This window comes from Brachycentrus maculatus, unplaced genomic scaffold (genome assembly GCF_059751285.1).
Source record: "Brachycentrus maculatus isolate JH-2025_06_01 unplaced genomic scaffold, ASM5975128v1 h1tg000564l, whole genome shotgun sequence".
NCBI classification, from domain to species: domain Eukaryota; kingdom Metazoa; phylum Arthropoda; class Insecta; order Trichoptera; family Brachycentridae; genus Brachycentrus; species Brachycentrus maculatus.
Window position 1 is genome coordinate 362,697 of NW_028281307.1, and position 21,394 is coordinate 384,090.

Below are 21,394 nucleotides of genomic sequence, written 5' to 3' on the forward strand. Positions count from 1 at the left end.
TTGTGAGAATAACAACCAAAATATTTAGACGAAACGGTGGTAAATTTACTGCAATTGTAATTTTTTGTATGAATGATAGATCAACCTGTTTTGTAAGATATGTAAGTTTATTCTTGTAAATATTTAAAAAAAAAAGAGATTATTTAAAAAACGGCTTATTTGTGCAAATTTAAAATACGTAATAGTTATAATTGTGATTATAGCTACCAAAATATTTAGAAAGATATGTGATGAATCAACTTAAATTGACAATTATTGTATAAATGATAAATTAAACGCAATACCTGATGTGTAAGCTAAGGACCAACACGTGCGATGGCCTTTTGGTGCAAGGAACGGGTCACAGAGCGAGCGTGTTGGGAGCCTAGAGAGCCTGCTGGGACTGCCTCGTCCGCCGAGAGAACTACATCTTATGGACTTGTCGCCACCACACATGGAACGGATACTCCTCTGTGGCCAGACACATATGGGATATACAGGTGGTGTCATTTTAATTTTTAAGATAATTATTTTGATACTAAATATCAAATGGATTTACAACATTTTGAGTGTGTCCAAAGACTTGTTCAAAGAGTCACTTTCATATTATTTTTTGACATCTCATCAAAGATGATCTCTGGCGTTTCTCATGTATGTGATTATAATCCAGGATTCGGACCTCACATACTAATATGAGAGTTTCTGCTTAGTAAAAAGCTTCTTTACATCTCACCAATAGATGTCTTTAGTGAAGTTCTAGTGATTCAAGAATAAGGTTTCTAAATTGGTTCATATATATAGAACTACCAAGAATTTGAGTAGTGTGGTTGTCAATAATGGGTGAAATTGGTGAATGTTACACGTGTGTAAAAGGATCACTTAAACCAACCTATGAAATGCCCAGACTTCCATAGTCGTCAGCCCCGTAAATGCCCAGACTTCCATATTCTTGGAAGTTCTATATATATGAAGCAATTTTGAAACATTGTTCTTGAATCACTAGAACTTCACTAGAGACATCTATTGGTGAGATGAAAAGAAGCTTTTTATGGAGCAGAAACTCTTTTATAAGTGTGTGTAGTTTTTAACGTGAGGTCCGAATCCTGGATTATAAACACACACGACAAACGCCAGAGAAAAACATTTTCATTTTTATAATTTTAGCTTATAATTTGACCGGATAAAATTAATAATTAAATACAATTTAGAAGACTCTTAAACTCAGTGTTTGATTTCAATATTTCATATGTATGTTGAAAAATAATACCACCTGTATAAAACATTGCTACAAATGCTTGTTGCAATAAGGTGTGTTTACCAACAACCAATACTACTACCCCACAGAACTATTGTAGAAGGCGAAACATATGTCTACTAAGTAAATAGTTATGTCTGTTTTGATCTCCTCATGAAGAAAGCAGAATTCTAGACATTTCGGAAGACCACACAAAAATTACCTAAATTCAAATTGCACGTTATAAAATGGTATCTTTCCGTTCAGATCAACATTCAAGAGAGAGATTTTTCTTATTTTATTTATTAATTTTGTTTATTTATTTTATCATATACATAATTATGATAATGTGCCCTCACTGAGTTTTTCAATGCCGAATGCACATTTTCAAAATTTATGTAACAATGTAAGAAAATTGTTTATGCAATCAAAAACGACATGGCTGAATGATGCGATCTATTTCAGATCTGCGCACTTCCATTATACACTTATGATTAGCACATATCAATTTTTATATTTTCAATGACTTTGTATATAATGGAAGCAGGTTGTATAACTTTGTTTTTTAATAATAATAATTTCTTTTGACCATAAGAGGTATATGAAAGATTTTGTTTCATATGTTTCTATGTTATGGATCTTTAGTTCTATGAACGTAACCATAAAGTTTTTCAATTGATATTAAAGTATCAAGGTTTTTAATATCTCAACATTGATGAAAATTCTTCCATTCTTCCTTATTCCCATGTAATAAAAAATGTTTATTGACATTGTCCGCCTCCGTAGTGTAATGGTCAGCGCGCTCAGCTACCGTTCTGGAGGTCCCGGTTTAGATTCCCAGAGGGGGGTCTAATAAATATAAGTGATTTTTTCACTCTAATATTTATTCAATATTACCCTGGGCTGGTACCTGAAGCGGAGGGCTGATCACCTTTCCTTCGTGTGTTAACGATCAAGATAATACTGCGTTTATATGATGCAGTGCCCTTTGCACCAATGCCCTTTCGTTTTGTTTAAAAACGATCAATTAGTACAGGATCATTGTTGTATTAAGTATAGTAGTAAAGGACAGCTTCGTTAATCTTTCGTGTTATAATCATTGATTTCAAAGTTTTCAAAATAGCTAATAAAAGTATTATTTCTCATGACAAGTATTGTTTGTAATTTAATTTAATTTGTTCTAACCGTTATTATTTCATAATAATATATTTGTGAGGATAAATAGTAGGTATGATTTCTCCCACACGCGAGCTGGAGAAGCGATGTATCGAGACCACAGATTGATATGGCAAGAATAAAGGATAGTATCGATGTCGAATTGACCACCTGAAAAAATACTGCACCGCAAGTGTGTCAACGTCTACTTACTGCAACAGTAGTACCTACCTGGACGTAATCAATAACTATGAAGTACCAAATTATTATTCAAATCTATTATACAATACTTACAATGTACTGTAATTAAATCTACGCCTACGTAAGGAGCTAAAAACATAAATGTAATATGAAAATAAATCAATTAAATTAATATTATTTTTTGACATCTCATCAAAGATGAAGAAGAATATGGAAGTCTGGGCATTTACGGGGCTGACGACCGTCATAGGCTGGTTTAAGTGATCACTTTATACACGTGTAAATAAATTATCTGGTCAAATCATAAGCTTAATAATAAAAATAAAAATGTTATTTTCTAGCGTTTCTTATGTGTGTGATTATAATCCAGGATTCGGACCTCACACACTAATATAAGAGTTTCTGCTTAATAAAAAGCTTCTTTACATCTCACCAATAGATGTCTCTAGTGAAGTTCTAGTGATTCAAGAACAAGGTTTTTAAATTGGTTCATATATATAGAACTTCCAAGAATTTGCGCAGTATGGTTGTCAATAATGGGTAGAATTGGTGAATCTTACACGTGTGTAAGGTGATCACTTAAACCAGCCTATGACGGTCGTCAGCCCCGTAAATGCCCAGACTTCCATATTCTTCTTCATCTTTGATGAGATGTCAAAAAATAATTTGAAAATAACCCCTGTAATTGGAGATAATCCAGATTTTGTGAACAAGTATTTGGACACACTCAAAATGTTGTAAAAAAAGTTACATTAATATATCGCATTTTGACCCTTCTAGAAATCGGACCTGCTCAAAACAGTGAATATATGTACATTAATGATTATCTTACTAGGTATTGAACCAGAGATTTCGTGCATGTTTGCTAGTGGCGCTTTATTTTTTTTACACAATTTATTCGACGTCTACGTTTTATTTAAATCGTTCGTGCCATTTTTTTAGTTTTCTGGTGGAAAACACTTGAAAACACGTGTCTCTAAAACTGTTATTTTTAATTTACGACTGATTTTTTTCGAGGAACATCAACTTTGTCGAGTTCTTTGCCAAATATTTTGTCTTTCGCGATGATAATTTCGTGTAAGAGTAATTAAGTCGGGTTATTTCGGAGTCATGTGACCATCGCGGCAGTGAGTCTATTCTGGACCCTTGCCTTAGGCCTATGGGCAGTTTTGTCACCGCGATGTACGCGTCAGTAGGTAATTCGGTAATGATTATGTTGATTCTACGTTCGGGAGGTGTGGCAAGTGGCCACTAGCACTGGTCAGTGTTTTTTCGATGTCGAAACGAAACACATATTGAATTGAAAGGGAACTGACATTATTGGTGTTTTGTGGCAAATGTGAGTGATTTTTATTATTTAAAATCAAATAAAAATTTACTTTATACATCACAAATATTTTTTGAAATGCCTATTTGTTAGAGATCTTTCCCTTCTATTTTAAATATATATATATATATATATATATATATATATATATATATATATATATATATATATATATATATATATATATATATATATATATATATATATATATATATATATATATATATATATAAATATATATATATATATATATATATATATATATATATATATATATATATATATATATATATATATATATATATATATATATATATATATTTATATATATATATAAATATATATATATATATATATATATATATATATATATATATATATATATATATATATATATATATATATATATATATATATATATATATATATATATATATAAATATATATATATATATATATATATATATATATATATATATATATATATATATATATATATATATATATATATATATATATATACATATATATATATACTCGGTAGACACTTAAAATGTTTATTTATTGTAACTGCAGACAGTTGGTAGAATTTCATATTGAATTGTTGGGTAATATATCCAAAATAAACAAGGTTTGTTGGATGGCATTCTACATTTATTTGTGTATATGTTAATACGTGACCCGTTTCGTCTTCTTAGGACATTATCAAACACTCAATGAGCGTTGTTACCCAACAACTTAAAATGTTGATATTTCCAATTAAATGTAGCACATTCTATTGGAAATATTTGCAACATTTATAAGCACTCCATCCAATATCATACAATGGGTTTTCTTTCACCAACAAACTATGTAATCATAATTTTACGAGTGTGTTTGCTTAAAAAAAAAATTGAATAAATTAATAAAAATTGTTTTGTTTTCTGAAAGGGTTCATATAATTTATAAGATAAAATCATATGACATCAAAATGAAGACTAGTGAACGGCAGATATATTTGTATCTCGGGCTTTTTTGTAAAAGACAAATGAAATCTCACGTGGGCGCTACTTATCAAAATAGAAGATTTGTTTACGTGACAAAAGCGTCCTTGGCGGCCCAAGAAATCGGAATGCACACAATGTTTATATATATATATATATATATATATATATATATATATATATATATATATATATATATATATATATATATATATATATATATCGTAGTCATACAGGTTAAAGTGACCAAGTGAATTTTTCACAAAAAACGTGATCATTGACTGTTTGATATCTTACTAGCTTAATATTGTCCTGAAAAAAATCCAAATGATTAGATTGATAAACTTGGAAGTATAATATATTTACTTGTTGAAAATGACTAACTGCGTTGATGTTTATTTTCTTGCCAAGCAAAAGTGACTTAAATGGTCCTCCTGAACATTTTACGATTCGTTAGTTGGTCACTTTCTCCTGTACGACTACGATATATATATCGTGGGTATACTGGCAAAATACAAGTAGTTTGAAATGATTTATTTACTTATGTGGTGTTAAAAGTAAATTCAAGTTTAATAGCTGGTATTAATGCAGGTTAGAAATCATAAAGAACACGAACAGGGATTTTAGAGTTAACGTTTTTTGCCAGTAGGCCCACGATATATGTGAAATTTATATAAGATTATTTTCTGAATTTTGTTCCTGAAAATAATAATTTATTTATACCATGTTTATTCATTTGGAATTTTCAGTGAAGCGGTTGTCAGTCATGGGTACAATTTAAAAATTTAACACAGTCTATAAACAAGTATATGAACTTATTTTATTATAGACTGAAACATTTTTTACACAGTGTAATATATTTTACACAAATGTTACACAGTCTATAAAATAATAAATATGTAAAATATACAACTTTTAAGTATTCTTTGATTTCTGTGAAAATTGTTCTGTGTTTCCGTTTGTTTTAAGTTCAAAAGTAGTGTTATTGATGGTGGATCTTTGTAGAAGACCGTTTGCCCCATTGATTATGCCCGCTTTCCATCGCCCCCCTAGACGACGTCAGTACCTCAAGGGAAGCGATATTGCCCACTTTAGGGGTCACCGTTCATCCGTCCCCTCCGTCACTGTTACCTGATCATAAATAAATAATACATGTAATGTCATTACCTACTTTGCTTGCCAACATTATGAGATAATCTGTCATCTGATAAGCGTACATGATGGCTTCCTCGACATTCATTACCCCTGACAACAGCTGCGGACTGATTTCGGAGACTGAAGAATAAATTGATAAATTACACATAGAGATTCTACTCACTCATAACTTCTCACGTACCTGCAGTTATTATTTGGCTAATCATAATACCTATTCATTAGTAATTTAAAAATAACACATTATAATCAGGGGCGTGCATTCAATATAAACAGAAAATCAGTGCCTTCTCTGCCTTACTAAGAGCAAAAGTAGGCCCTGATTTTCTGTTCATATTTTATAAAAAGCTTATTCAAATCAACCACATACTGCCGAGAACTCACATCGCTGAGTCCTTTCAACAACGTCATACATTAAAAAAACATGATGTTTCAAGAGATTGTTTTAAAATTAAAAAATATAATGAAATGTATTACAGATAAATATCAAGCCACTTATTGAACTTTTTTACTGTGCAACAGATCTTTTCAGGTAAAACCTGAATGTTTTTTCTCCATTTAAAAAGTATTAAGTTTATTTAAAAAAATATTAAACAACACCTTTTCTTCAAAATAAAAAACTACACTTTCTGCCCTGTAGCGGGTAAATATTAAGTTAAAATTATGCAGCTTTTCCTGGAATATAGTACATTTTCTGGGCATTCCGAAGACATGCACAAATGAAAATTTACGATTTTCGATATATGACCTCGTTGAAAGGAGTGAGCGACATGTGCAAGAGCGTTTCAATTATATGATACATTTAGGAAATCCAAAATTTGAGTAGTGTGGTTATCTTCGAAACAAACATTTCGTCTGAAAATGCTTTAAGGATGTTATATGAAACAGTAGGGAGATATAATTTTCCCCCTCCCTATTTGACATTTACGACATTTTAAGCACTTATCTCAGTTACATGCTACGAAAAATGCCTCTATTAGCGATTACGATTATGTTAAAATGATTCTGATAGTCGAGTAAACATAAGTACACTGTTTTTGAGAAAATACTTCTTCTTTATTTGGATATGTATTTTTCCTTATTGGTAAAATATTTTTTCATATTTAAAAATATCAATAATAAAACGGATAACAAAAGTGTTACATTGGCAGTATTTGGTTCTCCTGTGATGTATTAAAGAAAAATCCATCCAAACAAAATGTGGGATTGTACCATTTATGTTAATCCATAAATAAAAATAAATTACAAATATCGTTAAAAATAAATGTATTTCTTTATTCTAATTTGACAAAGCTGTTCAAAAAATATGAATAGCATAACAATTTACTGAACAAATGATAATAATATTAGTAATAAACATGTTTTATGTGCGTGAATGGCAAATCTTCAATGTTTTCAGCAGAAAATAAGTAATTTGTTTTTCACTTTTTGCGTTTGTTAAAAAAATATCGGTTTGATAGTTTGTCTTGTTTCGATTATTGGCCAGTATGAAATGAAAACTATCGATTTGGTTTATGATAGCGTCTAACACATTACATGAAGATCAAGTACTTCTTATTCTTGGATATAGGAATGAAATGTGTTTGATGGGATAAAGATGGTGTGGTTATTCAGAGTGAGGGGCTTCGTTGCATTATGGGAAATGAACTTAAGGAAAATAAGAATAGTAGCAATGGCTAGGGCAATCATACTTGCATACCCGTACTCATACTGGGTTGTGTCAGCTGATAATTCAAGCCGCACGATATTTGTATGAGCTCCTCGACATCAAATATTTAAATTCATGTCATTTGATCACTGCAACAAAAATTATCTTACTAAGGGGCAATAATTAGCACGAATTGAGAAATAGTTTAAAATACACTGAATGATACTATAAAAAAAGTTTGGTTTATATGTAAAATAATATTATATTTTGTATATTGATTAATCATGTATTATAATATCATATAAATTTACTGATCTTTATTGTTATATATTCGATAGTAAAGGCTCTAGTGCCGTGTAAATAAATAAACTAAAAATATAAAAATAAATATTGATAACCAATCCGCCAATACCAAAATTCTCTGCTTTAGAAAGGCACCTGATTATTTTCAAAATATGGGGTCTACTGGCACTCTGTTGGCAAAATTGCGAACTATACCGTATATTTTTTATGATAACGTTGTCGCCACTGGCGCCACTGCCTCCGTCCGAATTCGGCAGTAAATTTCTGTCATAATATGGTCGCGCTGTCAATTTTCGTAGTCTCTTTCTGACAGTTGCTTTAATTTGATATTATTTCCGTGTCAAAGTTCAATGTTATCGCCATTTGATAAGTGACCATTCACGATAACTATTTATAATTCCCTAAGCAAACTGTGCAGTGATAATACAACTAATATTGAATATTCTCGTCAAACAGCGCGCGCTCTCAGCCTTACAAACGAAGATAGAAAAGTAATTTAGTGAGTGAAAATTCATATATTTTACATTGGTTAAGTGTATTTTATATTCTTTATTAATTATTTCATGTATTTACGACAAAAATAATCATTTCGATGTACATATTCAAGTAAAAAAAACGAAAACATGAACCGGTTCCAAAAAAATATAACGTTTTTTTATGTTTCTCGTACCTGCATGATTTTACGTAATCGCAAAAAATATAATTATGTATTTTACACTATGTGTTATTGTATTAACCTTGAAACCGAGACATGATAATGTTATTTGTGTTATGATGTTTAAATTATTAATTATGAAGGATCGTTTGTAACATTTTCGGGTTGGATATCGCTATCATTCGATAGCTAAATTTTAATTATTTGTTTTTTGATAAATGAAAATCGGATTATTTACTTTAAAATGTTAATATTTTAATGTTTAAATTATTATCTGCTTTATTTACGTCTGCTTATCTGATGCTGTTACGATTTTTGTTTGTACTGTAAACTTAAATATTAGAAACATATTTACGTTACTTATAATAAACAATGTTGATTCTAGAGATAGAATATTTCTCAATAATTACTTTTTACGTATATTAATGATTTACTGTATTTACAATTTTATTTTAGCAAATAAAAAAATAAACACTGGTGACCATCCACATATATTTATATTTATACATACTTAAATACGTAGTTACGTATATTTGGATTAGTTTTAATATTAGAATACTTCCTAAGATAGTCATAAAATAAACCGTCACCCAATTTCAAAATTCACTATTTTAAACGATGATTTGAATATAAAAATAAAACACTTGAAACAAATCACTTTTAATTTTATTAAAGTAAACGTGATTAGTTTCGAAAACGTCTGTAGTTTTCGAAACTAGTCGTGTTTACATTAATAAACTCAAAAAGGGGTGGATGTGGAAGTGTTCTATTTTGATATTTAAATAATGTTATTGCACTAAATTTAAGCCAAATCAATAAATAATAGCTTTTGATGTTGATATTTAATTCCATTTTTTTGTTATTAGAGACAGTTTTAAAACACATTTACTATCTGTTTTGTGTAACTTACTATGTTTACTTAATTTTATCATCAATAATTATTTTCTAAATTTTGGTGAATAATTCTAGGTTATTTTCTACCACCCTCATGTTTGATTATTTTGTGCATAGTTATTTGACTAAATTAATCCCCTTGCCAGGCAAGGTTTATCAAACATCTCGGAGTGTCCAAATACTTTGTGAATACCTAGGTTAGAGTGTTATTATTGAGTTTAAATTAATTTTTATATTCATAGAGAATATTAGCAAAAATAAATTTATGTAAGTACTTATATATTTTTAGACCATTGAGAGTCAGTGTATTAAGAAGTTGTATTGCAGTTTAAAACCAGGAAATTCAACTATCCACTTTCATGTACTAATTGCATTGGTTTGCCTTGAAAGTTGTTCATTATAATTTACATACTGTTGATCATCCATAATACATTTAGTATACAATGAATACATTACTAAATGGAATAACACATATGAATATATTAGAATAACATTCCAAGACATTTTGAATTGAAAAAATAATCTTAAATAATTATGCTTTCATTCCTATGTAAAATGTATCAGATATTTTAACCACTTTATAGTTTAAAAAAAAAAAAATTTGGGTTATTATTCTATACAAATTGTTTCAAATTCATACTATTTTTGTGACCTTACGATTAAAAGAAGATATCAAATTGTTGTACAGTGGGTTTGAACCTAAAAACCCTTGACTCAAAGTCTGCAACACTAACCACAGGACTACAGCCGAAACATAAAGACACTGACTGAATAAAATATATTTATTGATTTGGCATTAACTTTGTGGAATAACATGATGATTTAAATATAAATATAAATTATTTGTACAATAACACTTTTTGAGTTAATTAATATAAACATGACTTGTTTCGAGAACTATAGACATTCTCATCAACAGTTTTTATTTTCACCTGTGATGAGAACATCTGTATTTCTCGAAACTAGTTGTGTTTACATTAATAAACTCAAAAAGCGGTCTTTAAAACGTTTCTTTTTTGTATTTGAATAAATTATATGATTACTCTTACATATTTATATTATTTTTATTGTTAATTTATTTTCAAATAAGTCGAGTACATGAAGGCAATGTCAATAACTTCTCAGCAAACAATGAAAAAATCAAATGTGAAATATATTCACATTGTAATTAAAGTATGTTATTAAGTTATTGGCTTTTTGCTAAAAACGGTTCAGTGTTCATAAAATTTAAATGACAATTGCTCGTATTCTTGAATCACATTTGACAACTGATTTTTAACATAATTAAATTCTTTCAAACATATCCACATAATACTAGACAACAGCTATAGAGATGGCGTTTGATGTATTGAGAGAATAAAATCATATATTTTTGGAAAATATTGGTCAGGAATTGTAAAAGGGTTATCAGTAGAAGTAAATAAATAATCACAATACTGCCACAACAATAATTAGGTTAAAAACATTTTTTTTACAATTCAGTAAATCATTATCTTACATTTTGACAGTACAACGTAAACTGTAATAGCTTGGCATACGTAACTTGTAATGTTAAAAGTAGATACATCACAGACAATGCATATGAAATATTGCACAGGTCGGTACTAATAAATTATAATTAATGGGAATTAATGTTTAACAATGGTGGTATGTTTGCTTTAGGGCTTTAGACACAGGTTTCTACTCCGTGGTCTACCATGGTTGTTATGTCTAACGGTACTAGAACACTTTTGATGAGGAAGACGGATACGCGCAAATGGAAACAATAATTTATTTTCCTAAAATTACAAAATTATAAGGGCGAAAAGAACAAAGCGACACCAATAAACAAAGAGCTAGCGCGACGTATATACATTTTAATTTTAATCTCATCTTAGCGCCCAAATATTGGTCCACCCTTTATAAACGATTTTAAAGGAGTTACATGTGGTGGGGACAATATTGTAAACAAAATAAAAGTCGATGAACTGCGTCTCTGTTCTTGTGAACTGTTCTTCTCGCATACATTTACGAATATAATTTTAATACACAAATTCTCATAAAAAATACACAAATTTAGAAGGAACCAATGGTTCTATCATAAACCACGATTTTCATAATAATCAAGGGATTTTTGAAAACTTAGTACTTAGAATGATATTTTGATTACACGCAAGCTTGCATTTGATGAACAATTCACCTTTACTAGGGCAAAAAAGTAAAATTTTCTAATGATAATAAAGTCATACAAAAAAAGAGAGGTGAGCTTTAAGTCAACTTTTGTTGCGGTATCCTCTCTTAGTCTCTTTCTTCTTCTTCTTTCTGTGCCGTATCAGGCCCCGCCGACATTAGCAATCACTCTGGCGAAGGCTTCTCTATCTTGCGCATCCCAAAACAGTTCCCTCATATGTGTCATCCCGGTTCAATCTCTTATGCTGCATAGCCAAGATGTTTGCCTTCTGCCAGGACCACGCTGCCCCTCAATTTTCCTCATCAGTATTGTTTTAAGTAAACTGTACTTCTCTCCCCGTAGAATGTGACCCAGAAATGAAAAGTCTCCTTAAGCTTAGAATAAGCTTGTAAATAATTAAATCATTATAAACTTTATAAAATTAAACAACTTTGTTTTAACCACTTTTTTATTATTAGTACACCTTAACCTACCGGTTTCGACAAGAACCTTGTCATCATAAAGGTTTATTAAATTCTCAAACATTAAAAAAACATTCAATTTTTTTTATGGAGTGTGTGGAAGTTTTTGATAAAGAAATGTAATTAATTATGAGTATTTTAATGTTTTTAATGTTTTGGAATTTAATAAACCCTGATGATGACAAGGTTCTTGTCGAAACCGTTAGGTTAAAGTGTACTAATAATAAAAAAGTGGTTAAAACAAAGATGTTTAATTTTATACAGTTTATAAAATGTGCCACAAAGTATCTGCGAAAAACATTCAAGAAATAAATCATAATAAATAATTTTTCTAGAAGCGCTGGAAGATGGCTTCTCCTATTGCCGTGAACCTCGACAAGCCGCGATACGATCAAGGAACTTACTGGGGAAGAGCCAAGCACTTCCTGACCATCACTAATCCGCTCAATCTCCTCGCCACTTCGGGTGACTTGGAGAAAGCTAAGCAGGTCATACAGAAATACAGGTGAAAATTACTTGCTTGTCTTGTATTATTTGTGGACACTATCTGCGGTTATACAATAGGGTCAGAATCCGTTACACTTTACGCTGTGTAAAAAGGTGGGGTCTGATCTTCACATTTCATTGTAACGTAACATTTGTGGCAAGCATCCGACTTCGGATGGAGCACTCGGAACAACCAGCGAGCAGCTCGGCTTGCTGTACTGACTATACGAATGCTCGCATCGTAACGTGTTACGTTACGACGAAATGACTCCGGTCAGACCCCACCTTAAAGGTCAGGTTTTAGTCCTGTGGTTAGTGTCGCGGACTCTTGAGTCAGAGTTTCTCGGTTCGAATCCACTTTCCATAAAGTACCTTCTCAGATCATTTATTTTGGATCCCCGAATGGGTTTTATTTTATATATCGTAGTCGTACAGGAGAAAGTGACCAAGTGCATTAGTTTACAAAAACGTGATCATTGACTATTTGATACCTTACTAGCTTAATATTGCCTAAAAGAAATCCCAAAGCGATTATAAACTTAGAAGTATAATATATTGACTTGTTAAAAATGACTAACTGCATTGATGTTTATTTTCTTGCCAAACAAAAGTGACTTAAATGGCCCTCCTGAACTTTTTATATTTTATTAGTTGGTCACTTTCTCCTGTACAACTACGATATGTCAGGCAGCTAGTTAATTTGGGTATTGGCAATATAATTTAAGGACCTTACTCCAAATTTAGTAGTGTTTATCGGCTCCACATGTATTTTGTTATGTCCTCGGTATTATGATTATGAATTTCTTTGAATGATTGCAGAAAGGATGGTGAAGTTCCGGCAGAGCTCGGAGTGGAGGGGCTGTGGAGGGCCAAGAACCTGTACGACTCGGCCTTCCATCCCGACACCGGGGAGAAGATGCTGCTGCCGGGCAGGATGAGCGCCCAAGTCCCGTGCAACACGGCCATCACCGCGTGTAACCATTTCTTTCTTAATCTACGGCTTATGTAACACTGCTTATCCTGGCCCTACTAAGGGATCTACTTTATAAGTTTTATAGCCTTTACTTACTTGTGAGTGGATTCACTCTTTATGTTAACTATAATTTCTTGTAATTCATACTATCTCACTAAGATTGCCTGCGAAGGAAGGCAACGGGTCAGTTTAATTTCACATAGCGTGTGAAGAGATGAAAAAAATCTACAGCATTGCAATTTAGGACATTGAAAATGTCAGTGTCAATTGCGTGACTTACTGTTACGTTCAACAGATGGCGCTGCCATCGCGGTTGTATTGTGCTGGGTGTTAATGTAGCGGTGTTTTGTTGCAGGTATGTTAATGTTCTACCGTTCTACTCCCGCCGTTGTATTTTGGCAGTGGACTAATCAGTCTTTCAATGCGCTGGTCAACTATACCAACCGCTCGGGGGACTCGCCCATATCGCAAAAGTAAGTCTTATCAAGCTTATGCTTTGACCGTTTTTTTTTATTACATTTTGAGAGTGTCCAAACACTAGTTTTGAGCATTGTGCTAATGTGAGCATTCAATTCACAAAATAAGGTTTCTCCACTAATGGGTTATTTTAAAATAATCACACCCGAAATGTTGTGAATAACAATATTTTTATATTATCTTGTTCCAGACAGCTTCTCACCTCATATGTGTGCGCCACAGGAGGTGCATTGACAACTGCTCTAGGGCTTAATGCCCTCACAAAGGTAACCCTTCTTTTTTTAATAAATGAGTGTGTCTATACAATAATTAAAATATTTTCTTTATATATTATGCATATTCTTGTGCTTTCCAGACCATGCCAAAGGTTGTGGGGAGATTGGTTCCGTTTGCCGCTGTGGCAGCCTCCAATTGTATCAATATTCCAATGATGAGAATGAAGTAAGTACTTTGTGGTATGAGCATCTGCTCTTCACCTTCCCCTCTCGGTGATATGTATTTACTGCAACTTGACTTATAAGAAAATCAATAAAAAAATATAGACACGGGCTCAAAATGTTTGTATTCCTCCGTAATACAATTATGTATTACATGAACGTATAATAATATTAAGTTATCGATTTGCAGCGACAGAAATAAATAATTTTTGAAAAAATCAGGGATAAAATCACCAATACACAAAAAAGTGTCAATTTATGAGATTTATTTATAAATATGGATAAAAAAGAATTTGTTTACCTGCATTTTTCTTGTATGCGAAAATGATTCTTACCGTGTGAAAAATGTTTGATAATTCATTCTATATTTGAATGCATTATTTTTAAACACGAGAAGTTTCTCTGTACGCTTTTTTCTATGATTTTCAAATTTGCATAGACAAAATGTCAAAAAGTCTTGCCATAGGTGAATGTGTAAACATTTTCATATTATTTCTCTGCAAAATGTCAAAATGGTGTTGCGTGACTATGAATGAGGTAAAATCATGGTAAATTTTTGTTTATTTATATGAAGGTGAAATGCGAATATAATTTTTTTGTGGAAAAAGCAGGGAATAGTAAATATCAAGTTTTACTCTATACCAACCGAAATGTACATGACAAAAATGTTTATAACTTTTTAACTAACCAGTCTGGGTGTATGGACTGAAATGAATGTCAGTGTGAATTTTCCTTAAAGGAGTATGCACGTTAATGAACTTCAAAGTCCGTCTGTCAGTTAGTATGATGTAACTTGTATAGCAATGACATCTGTGGATATTTGTGTGTAATTTTGTCATAATTGAAAAATATTTCCAATACGTTTTTTAAAAAAAAATATTTCTACATAATTTCTATCTACATAATACATCGATTTAATGAAAAAAAATTTTTTTTCGCGTAAAAAGAACCCACTCCCAAAGAAAGTCGGACATCAATTTTTGTACTCCCGGAAAGGGTAATAAAAACATCTGTAGAGTTTTTGTTTTTATATTTTCTCATGACTTCATTTAGTTGTAAAAAGTATAATATTAAAGTTAAGAATTATCTGACCATTTTCAGGCCCTATCACCTGTGATTGGTCGGCTTAATTAATCTTGGTTTAATGCTTTGCAGGACTAATCTCCTATCAGTTTACTTAAAGATATTTTAACACATTCAAAATATAATTTAAATTAAAAATTGCCGGGTGTCTTTTTCTAGGGAAATATCCGAGGGTGTCCCGGTTGAAACTGATGCTGGGATGCGGATAGGACGTTCTGCTTCCGCAGCCAAGGAGGGTATTGCACTCGTCACCATGTCAAGAGTCTGTATGGCTCTTCCGGGAATGGGTAATAATGCTTTTAATCTTTTAAGCTGCTGTGTTATTCAATTTTTCACTTGAGAGTAGATATTTCTAGCAAAAAGGCTGGAAATATCTACTTGTATTGTAAAAAACAAGCCAATTTTACAAAAAAACAAAAGCTATGATAATAGTTTTCCATGAATTGATTTATCAGTCACTTTGTGGTAAAATCTATCCATTTTTAATTAATCTTTTACTTAGTAAATACATACCAGTATTCCTTAAAATCTACTGTGACACGTGTTTCAATGCATTCCGCATCATTTTCAAACACCGTATACGGTGCATGCATCGAAACACGTGTCACAGTAGATTTTAAGGAATGGTGGTATTTACTAAGTGAAACTTTAATTAAAAATAATAGTTTTTTTTTTAAATTCAGAGTATTTATTTGTCTAGGTGCTATGTTTGCTCAGTACTTTCATACTATGAAACAATTAAAGGCATTCAAAATATAGTTACATCGTAGAATGCTTCGTATTCCATGGTCCGATATGGTCAACAATGTTAATGTGATCTTTGGAGCAAGAGTAAGAAGACAGTTGCTGACTGATCTGATGCATGTGCTTAGAGAAGAGAAACCTTTTACACCTAATCATGAAAGGCAAAATAGAAGATCAATGAGGTGTGGGCAGAAGCCAGATTTCTTGTTTTTATAAGCGCCCTTGAGGTATTATTTTATGGAAATGGCCTTATATAAATCATTCAAAATTATAATTTTGATTACAACCTCTTACAAGATTTAAGTAAAGTTATAAAATTATGCCAAAAATACAGTGTCATTCTGGAAGTCCTGAAGAGCAGAAGATGGACATTTCCTTAGAATGTCACCTGACAGCATTACCCCATGTCTCTTCTTCCGACTCCGAGGATTCCGGCGCCCCGGAAGGCCGCTGACGGCCATTCACCGACTATATTCAGCGGAACTTCGGGATGCCGGTCGCATCTGACAGGAAGCCAAAGAGATGGCGCGTGACAGAGTGACTTGGAGACATCTCTTGTTGGCCATACGTTCCACCTAGGGAGCGAACATGGAACAAAAGATAATACTATGATGGTTGATGCATTGTTGCAGTGTTGACGCCCGTGGTGATATCGCTGCTGGAGCGTCGGGGCGTGTTTGCGCGGCGCCCGTGGCTGGCGGCGCCGCTGCAGGTGTCGCTGGTGGCCGCGTGCCTGACCCTGGCCACGCCGCTCTGCTGCGCCATCTTCTCCCAGCGCGCCGCCATACCCTCCACGCGCCTCGAGCCCCAGCTGCAGGTCAGATCCTTATATATCTCACTATTAATAATGATGCATATGTTTCGTCACTTGTGAACAATGGACAAGTGTTAGTCGACGTCTGGGGGACCTGACATGACACGCACACAAGAAGAAACATGATTCTCGGTCATTTTATCTGTCTCTGCATTTAGCATGATACACATTGTTGTATGTATTTTAACCAGGGCTCCGATTCCGATTCCCATATTTACTAACAACACGACTCCGACTCGAAATAGCTCAATTTTATCAAGTTGTTTCCTACCTTTGCATTTATCCATTTTTTTCATGTTATAGAGATAAAAATAAAACAAGTTCAAACTTTAGTAATTATTTTTTATAATTATTGAAAACAAATTTGCTTCTATTAAATCTGTATTCGTAAAGGCCTTCAAATCAGAATTGAGAATTTTAAAAGCCGAAAATAACCTCTGATATCTGCAATTACAAAAATTAACAGAGATATTGAGACAATTTTGTTTATGTAACGCAATGATATCAACACACGGACGTGACCAATGCAGAGCGATGGCTAGCAAAAAACTGCGCGCCAATTGCGTGCAAACAAAAGGAGAAACAAATGCTTCTTTTCAAAAGAAGACAAACATATTTTCGTAGACTTTCTGCATTAAATGGATCTCGGTGATTCACCATTTCCAGAAAGTTTAATATTCGTGCACAATACACATTCATAAATTTTAACAAAAAAGCAGTCGGAGTAGCTCATTTTTTTTTGTCTCCTCAACTCCAATTCCGACTCAACAAGCCTGATTTTAACAAATCACTGCATTCTAATATGCACGTATTTTTATCTACCTATATAAGTAAAAATGTTATATTTGTTCAATCTATATCTTAAATCTACTAAAGTTATTCATCGATTGCCTTGATAGTTAACTAGCTATAGTTAACACACTATCTGCGGGCAGATTTGCTCTCATAATAGAGATAAATATCTCTAAAAAGAAGTGATAACATTTAACCATACTGTATACACCGATACGAGATCAAAAGATGCCGCAAATGTCATGCGTAAAAATAACTTACACGCAATTTACGATGAGTCGAGTGAAAAGGTAAAATTACCCTTCCTGCCGAACACCACCAGTCGAGTGAAATGGTAAAATTACCCTTCCCGCAGTGTGTTCATTATAAAATTGAGTTTAAAATGTATTGTTATTTTTATTTTCAGGCCGAGTTGAAAAAACAATTCCCGGAAAACGCTCCAGCCCTTCTTTATTACAATAAAGGATTGTAAACTTAATAATAATCTGAAGGTTTTACACGTTTCTTCTTTATCATTTTTGCTGTTATATTGCATTTAGACTCTGCCATGAAACTATAGCCATATTTATGCTCAATGATTTAATATACGCTGCTTACCCTCGTAAGGAAATGATGTTATGGTTAGTTAGGTAGTTACAGTTTTGACAGACACCGTGTTGTAGTTGGGTAGACGCTCGACTACAAAACTGGCGTCGCGGGTTTGATTCCCGCCAATTGCGAAATAAATTCAAGAAAGATTTATTTTCAAATGGTCTGAGTGTTTGTGATGTATTTTTCACATTTACCTTCCCTATCCTTACTATCCTACCCGCAGACAAGCCTCTAAATGTACAGGATTTGCGGGTTATTCCTTTAAAAAAGACAAAAAATATTACATCAATTGAGTAGTTCACTTGCAAACCACGTTATGTTAAAAAATTATGTTTTTTATCCAATGGCGGCTATCGGTAGAAAATTAAATCTTCTACCAATTTGAGTTTTTTGAGAGATTTTAGAATGTGAAATGTTGATCAAAATAGCAAGTTTTGCCAGAGTATTGATTTTTCCATACCATTTTATTCCTAACTTAACAAGTTTTGGCAGATTATGTTAAATACGGAAATGAAAATTTTAAATTTTCTACCAATTGGAGTCATTGGCTAAAAAAACTTAAATTTTTAACATAATGTGGTTTGTAAGTGGACTAAAACGGTAATGATTTAAAAATTAATGTGTTTACATGAAAAAATCATTTTCACCATTTACCTAAAATCTTTTTCATCATTTACCAAACATTTCTTTGGTGTACTTAACTTTTATACCATATTTCTTGATGTTGTAATTTTGAAAGTATATCCAGAATAATACTGAGTCAATTTTAATAATAATAATATGTTAGTAAATTGACTAATAATATGTAATGAAAGTGAATTTGTATGACAATAATATATGTTGTATTTGTGGTCCGTGTTTTGTCGTGTTATATGTGCGTTGCATCGTATGGATGAGTTGCTGCATCCGGGAGTATAATATAAGCCCTGTCAAATTTAGTTTTACTAAATTCGACGTGTAGTGCCATCTGTGGACTTCTTTATGAAGCTTCGTTAAGTTTTAATACTTCACATTTTAAATTTTAATCAAATAGGTATTTGTCTTGGGAAAACTGAAGATTACTTAAAACGTGGTGACAGTTTTATCCCATTTAAAATAATGATTAGTTATTTTTGGTTAGTCTATGATATCGTAAAAAAATTGTCAAAAAAGTTACTTCATATGAATAATAAACAAACAAAAAAATATGAGCACAAAATATGTAATAGGCTGTCAGGATTTTTATTGTCAATTATTTTTACCCTACAAATATAGATAACATTTTTCATTGCCTGTCTTTGAAGTATGAATACAGTGGAACTTCTATATTCGCCATCATCCCGTTTCTGAGGGAATATATTTAACTATTTTTCCCTAAGAACAAACCGGGGTGTGGCCCATGGTTAGTATTGCGGACTTTGAGTCAGAATTTTTGGGTTCGAACCCAGTCTACCATAACATAAAACCAATTCTTAACAATGGGCCCTTAGGCCTGCCATAAATGGCATGACATCGAAGTATTTGTGTATATAATGAAAACACAAATATTTGTAATTAAATAATAAAAACCTAATTCAGTTAGTACATTATCAACCTCAAATGTGTCAAAATCCAAGATGTTTACAAATTTTGAAGATTTTTTTGACATCGAAATTTGCCAAATACATATAGGGGCTGATGTGTATAGTGGTTCCATTGTCATTACAGCATCTCTCCCTTATTGCAAGGTACTTTATTTGGGATACTATTATATTTCAAGTAATAGATAGCTATTTTACTAATTGCCTCAAAGAAAAAAGTAACATCATTAAATGGTGTTACGATATTATCATATTAATTAAAAAAATACTTATATACATTTGAAAAAACAGTGTTGATTGATAGTGATTGAAAGACAATACATATTAAAAATCATAATAAAAATGTCACGTATGATATTTTAAAAATAAATATAATTATTACTTGTATCATTTGTATAACTGTGTCTTGTTATTTATTTTATAAGGAAAATGTATTGTTTAAAACATTTATACAAAGATACTATTTGTGAAGGTCCTCACCAAAACGTTACAATTCCATTATAAATGATTTTAAGTAATCAGGAATTCTAGCTTGCAAAATTGTTACGTTTTGGTGCGATTTAATGATTTCATATTGGTTTAACACAGGATTGGTCACGTGTTGTTTTTTTTTTTGTGAGGTCAAGGGACCTTGCATCCCTTATGTCACTGCGACCATATTAGGTCTATTGTGATCTCATTCTGTATCACAGCTCACTCTCAAGACCTACATGTGTCATGTAACTCAAGACCTGTCTTGGTGGTAGGAGCTTCACCTACTCGGAGTCCAGTAGTGGTCCTCCAAGGATGTGACTTCGTTTGCGAGCGAGTGCGTCACAATTATAGAGAATGTTGATTGGCGTTATACAAAATCTGCATACTGGGGAGTCATGTAGTCCAATTATTCATGTAGTCACGTGTTGTTGGAACTTTAATTAAGATTTCGATAGAACACAGTAAACAGAACGGATTTGCATTTAAAAGTTTTTTCAGTGCATTATTGGAAATGTAACCTTTTGGTGAGGACCTCCATATTTGTGAATAGGTAGTTAAATATTATTTTAGGATATTAAGTGAATGAATTGTTTTTTTTTTGTGAAGCATGACCAAATATAAATGAAACCTTTTCTGAGGATTTTACTTTGGTGTTTTATAATATGGAAACAAATTGTGTAAGGTGGTTTAAAGTTAAGCTAGTTAATTCAATTCTTCCAATTTTTTCTACATAGACCTTTTTATTTTGTGGGTCAAAATAATTTTTCCGCCTCCGTAGTGTAATGGTCAGCATGGTCGGCTA

General features: G+C 32.0%; 1 protein-coding gene across 4 annotated transcripts; it reads left to right on the forward strand.

Annotated features, from left to right (window-relative positions):
• Positions 1 to 3,775: 3,775 nt before the first annotated feature.
• Positions 3,776 to 20,106, forward strand: Sfxn1-3 (Sideroflexin-1-3). 4 transcript variants are annotated; one of them, XM_088273275.1, is made up of 9 exons: positions 3,776 to 3,908; positions 12,498 to 12,667; positions 13,468 to 13,622; positions 13,977 to 14,094; positions 14,289 to 14,364; positions 14,454 to 14,539; positions 15,778 to 15,905; positions 16,995 to 17,179; positions 18,375 to 20,106. In XM_088273275.1, the coding sequence occupies exons 2-9, from the start codon at positions 12,510 to 12,512 to the stop codon at positions 18,438 to 18,440; spliced, it is 972 nt and encodes a 323-aa protein (XP_088129401.1). In that variant the 5' UTR covers positions 3,776 to 3,908; positions 12,498 to 12,509; the 3' UTR covers positions 18,441 to 20,106. The 4 variants fall into 4 exon arrangements, with proteins under 4 accessions (XP_088129401.1, XP_088129403.1, XP_088129400.1 ...); XM_088273277.1 differs by having other exon boundaries at positions 3,838 to 3,908; positions 12,501 to 12,667; positions 18,375 to 19,410; XM_088273274.1 differs by lacking the exon at positions 3,776 to 3,908 and adding an exon at positions 8,201 to 8,481.
• The last annotated feature ends 1,288 nt before the right edge of the window (positions 20,107 to 21,394 follow it).

What these genes read in the sequence shown, in the direction of transcription:
- Sfxn1-3 (XM_088273275.1), top strand. Translation starts at nt 12,510, where the DNA reads ATGGCTTCTCCTATTGCCGTGAACCTCGACAAGCCGCGATACGATCAA. An exon ending in CAACACGGCCATCACCGCGT is followed by an intron (nt 13,623 to 13,976) that starts GTAACCATTTCT and finishes GTTTTGTTGCAG; the next exon opens with GTATGTTAATGTTCTACCGT. An exon ending in TATGGCTCTTCCGGGAATGG is followed by an intron (nt 15,906 to 16,994) that starts GTAATAATGCTT and finishes GCATTGTTGCAG; the next exon opens with TGTTGACGCCCGTGGTGATA.